Source organism: Lycorma delicatula, chromosome 5, assembly GCF_047948215.1.
Source record: "Lycorma delicatula isolate Av1 chromosome 5, ASM4794821v1, whole genome shotgun sequence".
Taxonomy (NCBI): Eukaryota; Metazoa; Arthropoda; class Insecta; order Hemiptera; family Fulgoridae; genus Lycorma; species Lycorma delicatula.
Window position 1 is genome coordinate 177,392,049 of NC_134459.1, and position 17,574 is coordinate 177,409,622.

General features: G+C 31.5%; 1 protein-coding gene across 3 annotated transcripts in view; it reads right to left on the minus strand.

Annotated features, from left to right (window-relative positions):
* LOC142325620 (putative aarF domain-containing protein kinase 5) overlaps positions 1-17,574 on the minus strand; it is a 54,892-nt gene that overhangs the window by 14,750 nt on the left and 22,568 nt on the right. For all 3 annotated transcript variants that reach the window (XM_075367607.1, XM_075367608.1, XM_075367606.1), the window contains exon 3: positions 886-1,014. In XM_075367607.1, the coding sequence (XP_075223722.1) occupies positions 886-972 (87 nt within the window). In that variant the 5' untranslated portion in view covers positions 973-1,014. The remainder of the gene's footprint in view (positions 1-885; positions 1,015-17,574) is intronic.

Below are 17,574 nucleotides of genomic sequence, written 5' to 3' on the forward strand. Positions count from 1 at the left end.
TATAAACTTTTGAACTGATGGTGGTTTTGGGATCTCAGGGATATGAAGCATGAAGATATGTCAAAATTTTCTGGAAGTCAAACCGTGGTACCCATCACAATAGGTAGCTTTCTCCTGAAATCTACTAACTTGTAATATGAAAATAAGAAAATTTGATAAAATGATATATTTATCTTAAAAATAAGAATTTAAAAAACTACATTACCGCTATATTAAAATTTCAACAAGTACAACAGAAAAAAGTATTTGCTACCTCAATGTATTTCTTCAAAACCCAATAAGCTGTTGTCTGTTGAACTGTTGTCACAAATTTATCACAATACCTTCAATAATATTTTCACACAAACAGTTGGCTTCCGGTGTTTTTTTCTTCTTTAATTACATGTTGAATACAATTTTTCCAAACATTAGCATCTTCTCTATTAACACCTTTTATCAATACATTTTTTACTTCACTTAAATGTTGTGTTATTACTCCCAATGTAACCTTTGACTTGTGCCCATATCAATTTAATCAGGTGAAAATTGTAATGGTATGGAGGAAGATGCAACGCAACACAATTTTTTTGTTTTGATATTTCATCTACTTTATAATGAAAATATCTTTGTTTAACTGATTTTACTAATATTATAAGTATTAATCTTATAACCGTATTACTGAACCTCTTTTTTCTTACATAGTACATATGTTCCGAATTTCTTTTTAATTTTATTAAAATACAATTATTTATTTTTTACATATTTTTTTTTTACTTAGTGCCTTACCCACTAAACATTAGAATAATATGTGCAGTTAAATAAGACAACATTCTTTCAATTATCCAGATTTGGCCTTGCAAGGTCCATCTGGATAATCGGTGTTCATATGCAAAATCTAACTCTTACCACTTCATTTTCAACTTTTAAATTTTCTGATTTAACTAAGTTGGTCTCTTCAATTGCTAAGGAATCTTTTTTGACATCACCAGTCATGATGTCAAACGGTTCCTCTTTCGGTTGTACTAAATTTATTTTCTGTAATAAAAAACAAAGAACAAAGTAAATATGTTTATGATTTATTGTACAATTTATAAAATAAAAATAATTTGTATCTAATTCACTTACAACATTAACAGTGCAGTCACAGTCAAATTATTATTATTAGGTAACTTTAATCGGCCAGGTTTTATATGGGAAAACCTAGAAAATATTTATTATACCAAATTTTATTATTCTAATTTAAATGTTGAAAATGCTGCTACTTTTCTTACATACAGATTTTTCTACAAATTGTAATCTTTTACAATCAAATAATTTGTTAAGTTTTTGCGGTAATTCTCCTGATTCAGTCTTTTCTAATCTTACACACTAGTGTGTGTTTATGTATATTGTTTATGGTGAAATTTTTCATAGCGATAAATACAATATACCTTTAGAGATAATGTTACCTACTAAAATTTTGAATTGTAATCTTATGTCTGATCAATACATACCAGATTATAAAAACATAAATTTTCTAAGATTCAACATTTAATGAATGAGTTTGATTCTAAATAATATTTATTTACTTTTTATGTCGCCACATAAACTTGGAGCTTGTGTGTAGAACATGAAAATGCAATTTTGTAACATAAGAAAAATATCATGCCTGACTGGATTTTGATATTGATCATGATATACAAATTTCTTCTGAGTAAATGCAACTGTGTATTACAGTGGTCACTATGAAAGAAGGTGCTTGTATAAGCTATTGCACCTCAGTAAAAAAAAAAAAAACTGCAATTATTTTTGCGCTAATTAGATTCGACCGGTTTTAGTTACTGTCATTTGTTTGAAAATTAGGGGTATGAAAAGCAGATTTTTTGAATTTTTTTGAGGCCATCAACTTTGAATTGCTCTACAATCCAAACCAACAGAGATAAAAATGTTATACTTTTGGAAGTAGATTAAACGATTGTTTCTCAATAATTTTAATTAAGATTTAGCCCACAACTATTACTATTTAAGCCTACAGGTTGTTTAATAAAAAAACATCACATTTCGGTTAACATTAGGTGTAGTAAAAATAAATTTCCATTAATATCAGGCATTAATTTTGTAGAGTTGAATTAATAAACATTCGCGTTTTATGGTTAGGATCATAATAATCAATTTAAAATTGTGGCAATATATGAAGGACTGAAGAAGCAGTCTCAGTGAGCAGTTGTCTCAACGCTGATTACAGTATATTAATATTATGTCATTGTATATTAGTATAAATTAATTGCAATGCCAGTGTTCACTCTGATGAGTTCATTAAGCCCTTAGCTGTGGTATCTAACAAAGTATATAATATTTTATTTCCATATGTTCAGTTCATACTGGTTTGTTAGCAAGATTATTTAACGGTGCCACGTTACATTAGACTGTTTAGAATAGTACATTAATTTACATTTTTTATCAGGTTATAAGTAATTTTTCTGTACCTGTCTTAAGTTTAATATGAATGAGATGGAAACACAGTTTCCCAATCAACATGGCTGTACAATTAAGGGCGGTTCCAGAATGTAATCTACAATGAATATAAATTTCTTCAAAAGCTATCTGACTTTGAATTCCGTAGCACGATTTACTTTGATGAAGTTCATGAACTCAATACTAAAACATGCGGCATTAGTTGGAGGTCGCTACAAAGGATATGTAGGACAGCTAAGGATTGCGACAGTAACAACAGTAGCGTTCAGTTTGAGATGCAAGAGAAAAATAGGACACGGAATGCAAATCTGTCACTGAACGATTTCAGCTATCATGTATTGCGCACACAATCATATATCAGTAACTACCTGTACCGTTCAGAATGAAATCCCTACCATTAAGAAGTTCAAAGATGAAATACGGTAAAAACTGGATATAAATCTACCATCTGTGACCGTTTATAATATTGTAAAAAAATTGGTTTTTGTTATAAAAAAACTGAAGATGGTCAACGTTTCTTGATGGAATAAATTGATATTGCTTTAAAAAGAATTTAATTTTTAAACATATTTTACAAATTAAAAGCGTCATGTGATCGACGTTTATTTTACACAGGGTTAATGAAAATCATTCTCATAAATATCGCAAGATTCAAAGAAAAATACGATACTAAAATTAAAATCCTCATCAGAAAGACAGTCGTTTAATAGTATTTAGTGCAGGTTTGGCTAAAGAAAGGGTTCATTAAAGAAAGTATTAGCAGTAAATTCTTGTGATTATCATTCAAAAATGAAACGGTACAGTTTCAATATTTGGTTTACAAATGAGTTTTTTTTAATTACTTACAAGAAGGGAATGTAATAATAATAATAATAATATATAACACAACTTATCACCCTTTTGCGGTAAATAAAGTTACCACCAACAGCTGGAGGAAAGCTGAAATCCAACAGTAGCTTCAAAAAAAGTGCTTGCAACCACTTTTTTTATTGGTTAATATTATCCATGTATCTTAACCATGTATAAAGTAATCTGATAAAACTGTGTGAAAGGCAATATTAAACCATGCCTAAATGCAGCTGATTATTATAGCAACAAACAGGACACACGCCAAGCATTGGTTGCAGCTGTACTTTTTGAATGAACTTTTCATACCTTTCCGACCTCAATTAAAAGCTTAATATTAAATACATTATATTCAAAATATCGTCATCTTATTCAAATTGTTTCAATGATTACAACAATGTGTTTTTTCCATAAAATATTCACTGAAACTAAAGGCAGGCTGTCTCATAAAAAAACACTCTGCATGCTTACATAATACTAGATTTGGGATAAATCCTAATTATAATTATTGAGAAACAATCGTTTAACCTACCTCCAAAAGCAGAAGACTTTTATCTACATCGGGTTTAATTTTATATCAATCAAAGTTGACATTCTCAACAAAAAAATGCAAAAAATTGTGAGTTTTCCGCTTCTCACACCCTTAATTTTCAAACGAATGACTAACTAAAATCGGCCAAATCCAGTTGGCAAAAAAAAACTGCAGTTTCTAATTTTTTTAAATGATTAATTAATTTTTTTTAACTGAAATACAACAGTTTAAACACAAGTGCCATCTTTCATGCCAACCACTATAATAATATTGTTGAAAGTCACATACCAAAACTACTTGCAAAAAATAATGTAATTTTGTAGTGAAATTATTATCATAATTACTAATAACAAAAAGTTCTATAAGCTTCAAAAACAATATAGATCTACTTATTATTAAGAATTATTTAAGAACAAAGTGTATGGAATACTCAGTCATAAAGATTTGTTATTAAATTACACTTTTAAAAGTTGAGGATCTTTAATCTGAAAGATTTTTTTAAATTTGTTAATAAAAATGACAACAGTAGATCTTGTCCATCTTGTATTCTTTATGAAATGATAAGGGCACTGATACTGTAGAACTTGGCTAAAAAATTTGGGAGTGTCTATATTAACAATGATTTTTCCTTAACTGAAATTACATTTAGTTGTAATGATTGTCGCAGTTAAACATTATTTTAACTCAAAATGATGTTGAAGAGGCCATTTGACTTAATGCTAACTCTTTGACAAGCACAGAATATATTCATCCTCTTTTAGGGAAGATATGCTCTGCCTTTTTTATACAGTTCTTAACTAAGCTCTTCAATCATTCTTTAAATAGTCTTCTACATCCTAGTGTTACAAAAATTTGTTACATATGTCCATTATTTAAAAATGGTGACATTCAGATATCAATAATTACTGCCCTTGGCAAATACAATTTTTTTGCAAAGATCTTAGGTAAGTTAAAAGAAAAAAAACACTTACATAAAGAAATTTATATCGTTCTAGAACATCATGGTTTTTTGGAAGGTAAATCTACTTGAACAAACTTGTATGTACATACGGAAGATACTGTTGATGCACTAAATGATTGTAATTATCTTGATCCAATTTATACTGATTTTCATTGTGTGTTTGATGTAGTTAATATCAAATTACCTATTAAAAAACTTGCTGGTGTCAATTTAATAATATAAATTGTTGTCTTTGATACATTCATTTCGTACAGAATTTCCTACATTAAAATTGATAATTTTATCTCTAAGCCTATTTATGTTAGATGTGGAGTAAGGCAAAGCATGCATTTATTATTAGGTTTTCCAATTTTTGTAGTATTTATAGATAACAGTTTATTCATACCCTATCACTTTTTTTTATTTTTCACTGATAATATAAAATTGTTTAAGCCTATTAAAAAACTAGTTTACATTCAATTACTTCCAACTGACTTGAACTTTGTGAAAAAATGATGCGACAAATAGTATTTCTTCTAACTTACAAAAATTAATTTCATATTCAATGTTGAAGGTTTGCAGATAATGATATAAATGTGAAACTGAATAATATAAAATAATACTGCAATACAAAAGATATCTTCTATTAAAAACTTGGCTGTATGTTTTGATAGCAAATTATCCTCCAGTGAATAAACTTGTTATACTGTATCTTCACTAAAAATGGTAAATTTTATCGAGCGATTCTCTACAAATTACAGAAATACTAACTCTGCAGAATTTTAGTCATACACTTATACAGTATTAAATTATGGCTCTGTTGTTTGGCGACCTTTTGCTGACTTGCAATTAAAACTACTAGAAAGACCACATAGAATCTTTCTTAGATATGCCGCCTATAAAATCTGTGATTCTATGTTCTTTACCGATCATAACTTTATTCGTATTTTAAATTTGTTAAAAATACTAAGAATTGAATCATCTCTGACGAGGACAAATTTAATATTTGCTAATAAAATTTTTAGTAATTACGTTGACCCCTAATTTATTGCAGCTTTTTGACTTTCATATATTAAGAACTAGATTGCTTAGGTATAATTTTCAATATTTTCTCAGTTCAATCGATTCGTATATATCACCTATTACCAGGCTACATTTACTACGTAATGTACATTAAAGTACACTTAATATCTTATCAAGAGCTACTCTAATTTATGAATGATAATTTTGTGCCTGTCTTCAATTAAGTAAATAAGTACACTTTAAAATTTACCACAATTACCAAACTTTAAAAACTTACCAAATACCAATCACCCAGCCTTTTCTTTAGGGTAAAAATAAAAAATTAAGTCATAACAACAAAGACAATTGCAAAATTCCAGCAAGTACTTTGAAATATATTAAACTACCAAACACCAAGGTAAGATTTCAATTTCAAAATCTAGCAACATGAACTGAAAAATCAAAAAAAAATTATATGAAAATAGATAAATCAGCCAGAAATTAAACAATGTAGAAGGTGATAGCTTGACTGCAACAGAATTACGAAAAGAATCATGAAAACAACGAAATAAAAACTGAAGAACTTGCTAGAAGAGATATGGAAAACTGAAAAAATCCTACAAGACCAGAAAATGCACTAATACATCCGCTACACAAATAAGATGAAACAGAAGTAAATAACGACATAGGGATTTCCCCTCTTACCTTTGACAAATAAAATTCTTTGAAAAGCACTTCAAAATAGAATTGAATTAATCGTAGAATTAACATCTGGGAAAATACGAAGCTCAACAAAATCTCATTTATATTCTATTAACTTATATTAGCATGGGATAAAATTACTTACATAGTTACATAAACGAAAGTGAATACCACAAAATATATATATATTACTAATATTTTAATATCTACTAAATAACTACGTAAAACGCTATAAGACCAACTGCACATGATATTAATCGATCAGTGATGCCAACAAATGCAATTGTATACTTCAGTATATATATCTTCTTCTTTTTTTTTTTAGGGCGAAAAACGGTTGAACGTTATCATCGCCCGGAAAATAAATAAATAAAAGTATTTAAAATTGTTAGATAAAATTTAAACTTAAAACTACTATCACAGAAACAAAATCCGGAATGGGTGTAAAAGGCCCATTCTCGGATAACAAAAACACTAACATGTAACTTAAAACTACGTTAAAAACTATCATATCAAAAATAAATAAAACTTAAAACTAAAAATGGAGATAAAACTTAAAACTATTATGTTTAAAGTCTTACAACTAATATCACAGACGAATTTATAAAACATAAAAAAAAAAAAGAATATATATATTATTAAAAAAAAAATTCCGATAGGGAGTGTAAAAGGCTCGCTACGCGGATAACAAAAACAATACATAGGACTAAAGTAATTAAATTTTTATGTTATGTTAAATTTTTTGTATTAACCCTATACGCAAAAACAGAAACATCCGGTTTAAAACCTCTTTATCATTACACAAGATACTACGGATGTTTCTGGGTAGTTTAAATTTACGACGCAATGCCGCATAACATATGCAGTCCACGAGTATGTGGCGCACAGTCACGCGGCAGTTGCATCGTGCGCATAGAGGTGCTTGTCCTCTTGTCAACAGGTACTTGTGTGTGACCCTCGTGTGTCCTATCCGCAATAGACAGAGAACTACTTCCTCACGCCGGGGTTTTCTGAATGAGGAGTCCCATGGTAACACAGAATCTTTAATCTGACGGAGTTTATTATCAACGGTAGCCGTCCAGTCACCTTGCCACCTTGCTCTTAGTGATTGTTTTACATAGTTAATGAAATCAGAAGTAGCAACTCGGGTGGTCAAAGGAGGCTGGTTACATGCTTCTTTGGCAGCGGAATCTGCATGTTCATTACCTGGAATCCCTACGTGGCTAGGGACCCAGCAAAAACTTAATTCTGTGTTGCGATTATTCAACTCAGCGATTGCGTTGTAAATTTCAATGACGATAGGATGTTTGGAATAAAAGTGTTTTAAATCTTGGAGAGCACTACACGAGTCACTGCAAATAAAAATTTTTCTATATTTAGGATTAATGATGTTTAGAGCCTTATTTATAGCGTATAGTTCAGCGGTAAACACACTCGTAATACCGGGTAGACCAAACATATATATACGTTCTTTCATTGACAACAAATGCACACCCAACTGTATCGTTTTGTTTCGATCCATCAGTGTATACAACCGCGTCTGGTTTCATCTTGGAGAGAACACACTGAAACATTTGCTGAAAGACAATAGATGGTGTTGATTGTTTATTGTATGTCGTAAGGTCAAAATTAAAATTTATAAGGTTTATTCTCCATGGAGGATATGAGCAAGGATACGTAGGAAAGAATGACGGTGTGTCAACATTTATATGCTGCAGCAGACGTCAGGTACGGACATCTGCAGGTGCAGTACGACGTGGATGGTCCACATACTTTCCTAGATTAGGATTTCTAAAGACTGAGTCAAGAGCCGGGTGATTTGGCTGTCCTCTGAGACGAGCAAAAAAAGATAATAAAAGCTGGTCTCGTCTATCCCAAAGTGATGGTTCACCACAGTCTACAAGTAAGCTTGCGACAGGACTTGATCTAAACGCGCCTGTGGCAACCCGAAGGAAAGCATGATGTACACTATCCAGCATTTTAAGCACGGTTTGACGAGCTGAAGAGTAGGCGACACAACCATAATCTAAACGGGAGCGAACAAAGGAATAGTAAAAACGTATCATACATGACCTATCGGCTCCCCAGTTGGTGTTAGTAAGGACTCGCATCATATCTAGAAGTTTGGAACATTTTGTTTTCAATTCTTTTAAATGTTTGACCCAAGTAAGACGGCTATAAAAAAATAAACCTAAAAACTTGACGTAAGTAGAGATAGTAATAATCTTTCCGTTCAGAAAAACTTGCGGAATAGAAGGGTTTTGTAGCCGAGAAAAAACTATACATTTTGTTTTTTCAGCTGAAAATGTGAAACCAATAATTCTGGACCAAGCTTCAAGGTGGGATATAGTGTTCTGCAGTAGTCTCTCTGCTGTGGGTGTTGAGCGGCTTGCAATATAAATAGCAAAATCGTCAGCAAATAGAGAACATGAGACAGGAGCCTGCACACACTTGGTAATAGTGTTTATGGCTACAGAAAATAAGGTGGCACTTAATACACTACCTTGAGGCACTCCATTCTCCAAGATGACACCATCTGAGAGCGAATCATCCACACGAACACGAGCCGTTCGGTGATTTAAGAATCCCCGGATAAAAGCAAGCATATTGCCCTTGATTCCCCATTCTTTGAGAGTGTTAAGAATACCACGTCGCCAGGCTGTGTCATACGCCTTTTTTATATCGAAGAAGATAGCGACGAGGTGCTGGCGATTGAGGAAAGCGTTTTGTATGGCTGTTTCTAGTGACACTAGATGGTCAATGGAAGATCGTCCTTGTCGGAAACCACACTGTTCTGGCGATAGAAAGCCATGTTTCTGCAAGTACCATGTAAGCCTGCGGTTTACCATTCTCTCCATTATTTTACACAAAACGCTTGTTAATGAAATAGGGCGGTAGCTTGAGGGGTTCGTTTTATCTTTACCAGGTTTTAGTACTGGTATAATAAATGCTTCTGACCAGAAAGAAAGAAAACCCCTGAAACACGCCCGATTATAGTATCATACAGCAGCAAGGGACACTGTCCAGGCTCTGCGATTCGTATAGAGAATTGTGATACTCCCGCCACTTTTGCGTTCCGTTCCGTTCCGCAATGGAAAAAAAAAATTATATATATATATATATAATACAACAGACTTATTAAAAGACTAGCAGTGCTTCGCTATTCGCTAGGCAGTGCTTCGCTATTGCTAAATTTGAGTATAGATGAAATGAAGATAATTGAAGGTATTTTCCCATATGCGCTTTCTCCATTTTCCCCTTGTATTCTTCCTTTCACTTTCCTTCCCCCATTTCTATTTCCTTTATTTCAAATATTTTATATTAGTTGTCTTATTTTTTTTAGTGCCGGATCTCACAGTCTAAACTCTCCCCCACCCCATCACAATAACTCATGAAGACCGGACCTGTCTGATAATGGTCGGCAAGGAACACAGCGGAGCCTACGGATACCAATTAAACACGTACATCCGCGTCGGACCTCTCCTCAGTCTTTTTTCTTTTTATCCTCCGGAACCACCGTAAGGTAATACTTCAGAGGATGGAATGAATGAAGTGTAGCCTTGTACAGTCTCCGGTCGATCGTTCCTGAGATGTGTGGTTAATTGAAACCCGAGCACCCGGGTTCGAATCCCGATCAGGCGTGGCATTTTCACACACCCTACAAACCATCTCATCCTCTGAAGAATGCCTAACGGTGGATCCTGAGGTTAAAAAAAAACTACCAAAGTACACCGGTATCCACGATCTAGTTTTCAAATCCGTATAAAACTACTGCCTTTACTAGGATTTAAAACAGAACTCTCGACCTTGAAATCAGCTGATTTGCGATGACGAGTTCATCGCTAGACTAACCCGTGTGGCCGATTTTGATAATTTACTTTCCCGGGTGTATACTTTCTAGTCTGTATACTTTCATATATAGTATAATATACAGCCGTTATAATATAACCGAATACACTATTTTAGCGATTAACATTTTATCGATCGATTTGAATGAATTTTGCAACGGTGATTTGTAAACAGGGGACGTTTCCCCCTAGAAAAAGAAATATGTACATTGTAGGTTGCATACATCAAAATTTTATTCCAAGGGTAGATGTGGTGTATTCTTTCGCATAATTTAATGCTCATTAGACAGCTAAAGTATTTCTGTACGATGTATTTGTTTTATTCAAAAACCTCCATAAAGGAATAAGAACAAGAATAATCTTTGAGAATACATTTTGTATTTAACCTCATTCATTCATTCAACTCTTACACGCTGAAACTGCACGAACGGTTAGCACTAACCTTCCTGTAGGGAAGTCGACGGTTCAAGGTCTGGCAAAACAGATTATATTAATTTTAATATTAATAGCTCTTCGATACGGTTTCTTATCCTTCACACTGTTTTCAGTCGTAATCAAGATATTCTGATGTAATATAAGCTATAGTTACATTAACGAGCGACACGGTCGCCCCGATTCCAAATCGAAAAATCTACTCAGGATAAATGGAATTTTCAGAATATCGTACAAATCGATTATCGATAGTCCTTTGTACGATAATATTATTGTTTATCGGTTTTATTCCTGTTTTATATTATTAAAGAATATTACAAGTATTTCTGATAAAAATGAACCTATTTGTTTTACGTAATTCTGGTGAAGAGTTTCCAGAAATAACTGTAAGTTAAACGCTTGACACATGTTACCTTAGAAATGAATGGGTCTTTCTTTTTCCTGTTTAGCCTTCGGTAATTACCGTTCAGATAATACTTCAGAGGATGATTGAGGATGATATGTATGAGTGCAAATGAAGTGTAGTCTTGTACAGTCTCAGTTCTATCGTTCCTGAGATGTGTGGTTAATTGAAACCCATCCATCAAAGAACACCGGTATCCACGATCTAGTATTCAAATCCGTGTAAAAATAACCGACATAACTAGCTGGAACTATCGACTTCCAAATCAACTAACTTCCAAATCGCTAACCTTCGCTGGTCAAGGTTAGCGAGCGTAGGTGGGCAAGTATGGAAGCGTTGGTTGTGGGCATATAACGAGTTTTAACCCTATTTTTTTAAAAGAAATATCATAATTTTTCATAAATGTAGAGTTTCAAATTCCAGAGTTTTCCCTGAGTTTCTAAATTTCCCTTAGTTAATTTAATGAACAAAAATTTAAGCCCTCGACCCTGATCTTGGTGATAAGTACATAATTAAAGGGTTTAATGCGGCGAGTTCAAAAAATAACCGCTTTTCCATTGGTAAATGCCTAAAGGAAGAATAAATCTGAAAAAAAATTTAACGTTACCGAAACGGTATATAGTCTCCCCGAAAACTTAAATGAATATATTTTTTAAAATTGTAATCCATCGCGTTTAAAATGTTGTAAAACAATTAGTCATCAAGACTCATTCCTTGCCTAACTAGGATTCAAACCCAGAACCTCCCAGAAAGCCGCTATGACCTAGATGTCCACATAAATATCAAATATCTAATGATATTACCAGAAATATATTATTAGATTCTATGTTGCATTGAAGTTTGTTGAAATAAAAACAATATTTAATAGAATTGGACATAAAGTGGAGGCATCAATTTTCTGCCGTAACTCCTCTATTTGTTAACCGATTTAAAAAAACAAAATGTCATTTTATTCAAAATAAAAGGCTTAATGATTTAGCAAATAATATAAATTTTGATGAATCTAATATTTACGGAGTTTTAATGGATTGAAAAATAAACATGGCCGCCATTTTGTAATTTGCGAAGGTCAGGTTCATAATCGCAAATTGGAAATGGTGAGTGAAGTAATTTCTGCGGCCATAGGGTAGGCCCCCTGGCTTCTTGGCCTCGGGAGCCCCTGAGTTCGCTCTGGGATTTGTCTGGGCTGATCTGAGCCCTGAGGGTCAGGTTCTGGCTAGATGGGCCAGCTAGTACTTAAATATTTGTGAAACTTAGTAAAAGGCTATATAATACAGGTATTCATATACTTTTATTTTACGGAAGGTAAGAAATAATTAGGGCAAAAGAGCAAATAAATTCGATGTGAATATGAAAAATTTCATAATAAATCGACAGAAGAACGACCGGTTTTGTTAAGGAAACCAAGGTTATCTGCCTCTTACATTTTTCTTCATCTTACAAGAAATACGACAACAAGGGATCATGGAGAAATCTGAATAATGAATTAAGAAGAGCAACAGAAAAAAGTAAAAAAGAAATGGTTTTGTGAGACCACTCACACGTAGAAAATTCAGGAAAACAGGCGGTATGAACTTATATGCAAAATAGTAAAAAGCAGCAACTTGGAATAAGTAGAGATACAGACGCTAAAGAAATTGCCAGTAAAAATAATAGTGTTGTAGGAAGAAGAAAAGATATTTGAAAGGTAGAATAAATGTATAAAGGAACAACACTGCTTAACAGAAAGCCAAATAATCTTCTTATAGAAGCTGCAATAAAATTAAAAAACCTGAAGTAGAAGCAGCAAAACTTAAAATCGGAAGCTTTATCAGCATCAACAGAACTGATCACAACAGAAGTCTTAAAGGAGGATTTCAGGAGATAACAATATTACATAAATGAGATCTATAACAGTGGGATGTAGTCAAATTTTCTTACAACAATCACGATTCCATTTCCCAAGATGTGATTAGGCTAATCAAAACCATTAGTAATAGGTATATGGAAAGAAGTAAAGAAATAAGTATACAGTGTCAAATAAAAAAACTAATGTAATTAATTAAAAGACAAAGAACAAATGTACAATCCAAATATACAAAATTAATTACAGAATTGCACCTGAATCTAAATTAGTTATTAAAATAAAGGATGCTCAAATTGAGTTTAACGTAGGAAGAGGAATAAGCAAGGACGCTGCCTTTATTTAATATGTAGTTGAAGATATGATCAAAGATGCTCTACAAGATGACAGAATAAATCTAGGAGAAAGGAAAATAAATTGTAAAATGTTTACAGTGATTTTACAATTTTGCTTTGCCGATGAAGTACATAATACTCAAAATTAGAATACATTATTACAAAATAGAGTTGCAATGAATGTTAAGAAAACAAAAGTAATGAGGTTAGGAAGAAATAAGCCTGTGAATATCTACAAAAAAAAAAACAGTAGAACAAGTAAAACAAAACTGAGAATGGAGATTAAATGAATAGATGGAAATGAAAAGATAATAAAGAAATTGTTTACAAGAATAAAAGCTTAATCAGAAGAAAATTCAAAATATGGGAGCTGGGACATATTCTGAAGGGAGAAGAAAATTGGTTAAAACAGCGTTTTTTTTTTTTTTTTAAGTTCTCGATGTCTATAGCTGGAATAAACAAAATAAGACCGAATTTGAAAGGTCTTGAAGACCTTCCTATGATTCCAACAAGCAATATCTTTTTAATAAGAGATATCGGTGCAAACATTAATGAAAGCATAAAATAGTAATAGTGAACATCTAGAAATACTATTATTTCGATTGAAATAATATAAATAAATATAAAAAAATAAATACATCGGTGATGATAACGTTTGTAGTGTTACAGGATTTAATTTTATATTTTTGGTTAGTTATAATTTGATAAAATACAGAATATAAGGGATGCATTTACATTCTAACTGTGTAACCTTGAGCGGTTGTATGTTGACGAAGTGAGTCCCCCTTCCGTTCCTCACTTCTTCGTACTACGTACGGTTGCTAGGAAACCGAATCGGTTTCCTAGCAACCGTTGACAGAGTTGCCAGACTTACAAATACACGTTATAATAATAATGTTAGTATAATTTTTTTCATAATTCACATTTATACTTAACACACACATTTACACTCCAATAAAAGTTATGAATTGTTATAAAGCTAATCGATTTTTCTTTCTAGCCATAATATCTAAAATTTATCAGGATTAACAGTAATCTTCCATCCCCCCGACTTGTTACACGCAATCGTTTTGACTATTGTGGAGAACGAGCATTCATTAGTACATGTTACCGGAAGAGAGAGGGGTTTTTTTGACCGCACTATCTTTTCACTAGAAAAAAATTACAAAAATGTATGTTTCTATGAATAGAAAATATTAACACACTGATATTATTTTACTGAATCGGTTACATTTTATCTTCGGTAACTCACTAAAAACTGTCTCCGGCATTATTATTCTGTTGTCGAGTTTCGTTAACAACATATCCTAGCCTGGTGGCATGTTTTAAATAAACAGATAAAATCTGTTTAAAACAGCAAGATAATACCTCCTTGTTTTACAACGGCCACATTAATTTTTTGTTACATTTTATATGCCCCAGTCTTTATTGTAGTTATAATACATCTAAAATACCTCAGATACTAAAATTAACGGCCAGAATTACTTTCTCTGATAGTGATAATGTTCACTATATGAAGTTCTTACACGGCTGAATATTATCTGCATTTTGGGAAACCATTTATTTCCAGTCTTCAGTTTTCCTTGTAAGCCTGGCATGAGACTTGTTATTCTTAAGTCGGTTGCGTTGTTTTCATAAGCGACTTGTGACTCGTGTCGTATCAGGTCATTTTCAACCATTAGATAAATAAATTTTTTACACATACACACACACACACACCTATACAGGCTTGTACGAACTGAAGAGTTTTGAATATAATTTCAAGGTGATAGAATATTCCATACTACAATATAAACATTATTTACATCATCTTCATATTCTTGTATCTTTTTGATATTACTAAATCTAGAATATTGAATTTGAATGCACTAGTACGAGTGTTCATTTGTTGTAGTATTATGTTTAATTATTTTTATTGTTTTGTCATTTTCTAAGATGGTAAGTTCAAATTTTAATTGATCTCGGTCTTTAACAATTCATTTGTTTTGTTTAAGAACTTTCACTTATTTTGTAGAAACCTTTAGTTACAACTGTTTTATTTAAAAATTGCAGGTATTATGTTTACTAATTATATATTGTAACTTTTTTTTATTTTATATTTTGAACAAGGGAAATAATGTTACTTCATCCATTCTTATACGGTAAAAATGGACACTACCCTAAAACCCGGTAATAAATAATTTTTTATGAAAATAGTTTATGTATATTTATAAATTTAGTTAATCGGATCAAGTTCACACAACATACATTCGCATTTGCCAATTCACAGAGCTGTTACTATATTTCAATTTAAAACTATAAATAATTATTTTTTTAAAATGAATTTAAGTTTTTGAAGTACGAAAATGTTTTAAGAAATATTTTTGTATTCCTTCTTGGTGTGGAAATTTCTAAAAGAAGCACAAAGACCGACTAAATTTTTTTTGGTATGTATACTTCTTTGAAACTTAACACGATACTCAATAATCAGTTTTATTTTTTGGAGATGGATTAGCGTTATTATCATCAGTGGGGAAACGCGACATAAGTTCGACTCTTATGGGATAAAATTTTTCCAAATCCAAGAGTTGTAAAAAGCGGCTTGTTTGTTTAATAACTTTCAATTTACGGTCACCAAGTAATTTCTGATAGCATATATACAGCTACAAACAAAAGCATCTCTTAGTTATCAGTGTGTTTCCACAAACAAAAACCTTATTATTTATATGTAGCGACATCAAGCAAAAAAAAAAGAAGTTATTACTAACACCCCTTAGTTAACAAAAATATCCAAACGCAATTTACTTATAGTGAACTAAAAAAACTGAAATTATTTGGATTTTCAAATCGCGTTCTACTTTTAATGAAAAGTAAAAAATATTCCGATAAGGTATTTTAAAATCATTCCTCAGACCTACTATCTCCTGAACTAACAAAAATCAAAATTGCCTCCTAGGTAACAGTACCTCACTTTTCACTTAAAATAAATATTGCGATTAATGATTTGAACGAATGGTTTTTCAAAACGCGTATCGTTTAAAAGGATAAACAAGACGCATATAACAGTGTCAAAAGTTTCAAGGCCCTTAGTAAGCTCAAATAGCTATCAATAAACTACTAAATTTAAATATTTTGATGTACCTTCAAAAGGCAGGTAAAAAATTCAAGTGCGATAAATTATGTAGCGATCAAATTTTTTTAAGGGATAAGGTACCTAACTCCCTTAGCCTCTTTAAAAAATTTAAATTCTGAAATATTCAAATTTCATGACATTAGCGTACAGATTTTGAAGAAACATTATTTTTTATGGATATGAAAAAACTTAACACATTTCAACTTGAGCTCTCTTTGCCATCCCGATCGATTATTAAAAAAAATTACATATAAAATAAATATAAGTTCTTACAATACAATTCATGGCTTAGCGTTAAAAAAAGAAATTGTTTAAATAGGCCCTTGTTAAGTAGTTAATATGAATTATTTCAGTAATGATAAGGAAAATTCCTCATCGTATAACATCATCAATACTGATTTTAATGAATTTTACTTCTGAAGGTTATACAGTAAGCAATTCTCTCGTAACAATTTTTTTAATTACATTTTTTTAGAATTATCAAAACAAAAGATAAAAAAATAAAACCACAAATATAATCTACATCCTTTGATTTATTAAAACAATTGTTTTTCTGATTTCAGTGGGAAAAATAAAGAACGTAACATTAGAAAACATTTTTTCTTAATTTTGAACAAAACTAAACTTCAGTGCATAATAAAACTACTGGCTAATAAGTTTTTGTGCGGGAATAATATTTACTATTCCTCTGAACAGGTGATACATGATCAGCAATCAGATGAAAACTGTGTGGTGATCATATATATACCTGCTAATGTACAATAAAGATATGCTTTTCTAGCATGGAACACACACAAAAAAACTCAAAGCGAAAGATTTTTAATGTAAAAAATAATTAAATATTGTTTTAATAAAAAACACTCATCCTGTAATAACAAATAAATTATCTCATTGTTTTTCACATTTGACACTGACAAATTCAGATTTTTCATTTAATTCTATTCTGCTTTTATAAGATAACACGGTGATCGTGATAGAAGGATTATTTACAACTATTAATAAAGATTCACAGTAAATTGCAGATCTGATTAACTGTAAATCCCACTTCTTTATAACACGTACCGTATAAAGCGATAAGGAAATAAATAAAAAATTATTACAGAAGTAAGAAAAAACTTTTAATGTTGGCATTTACTGCTACTACAT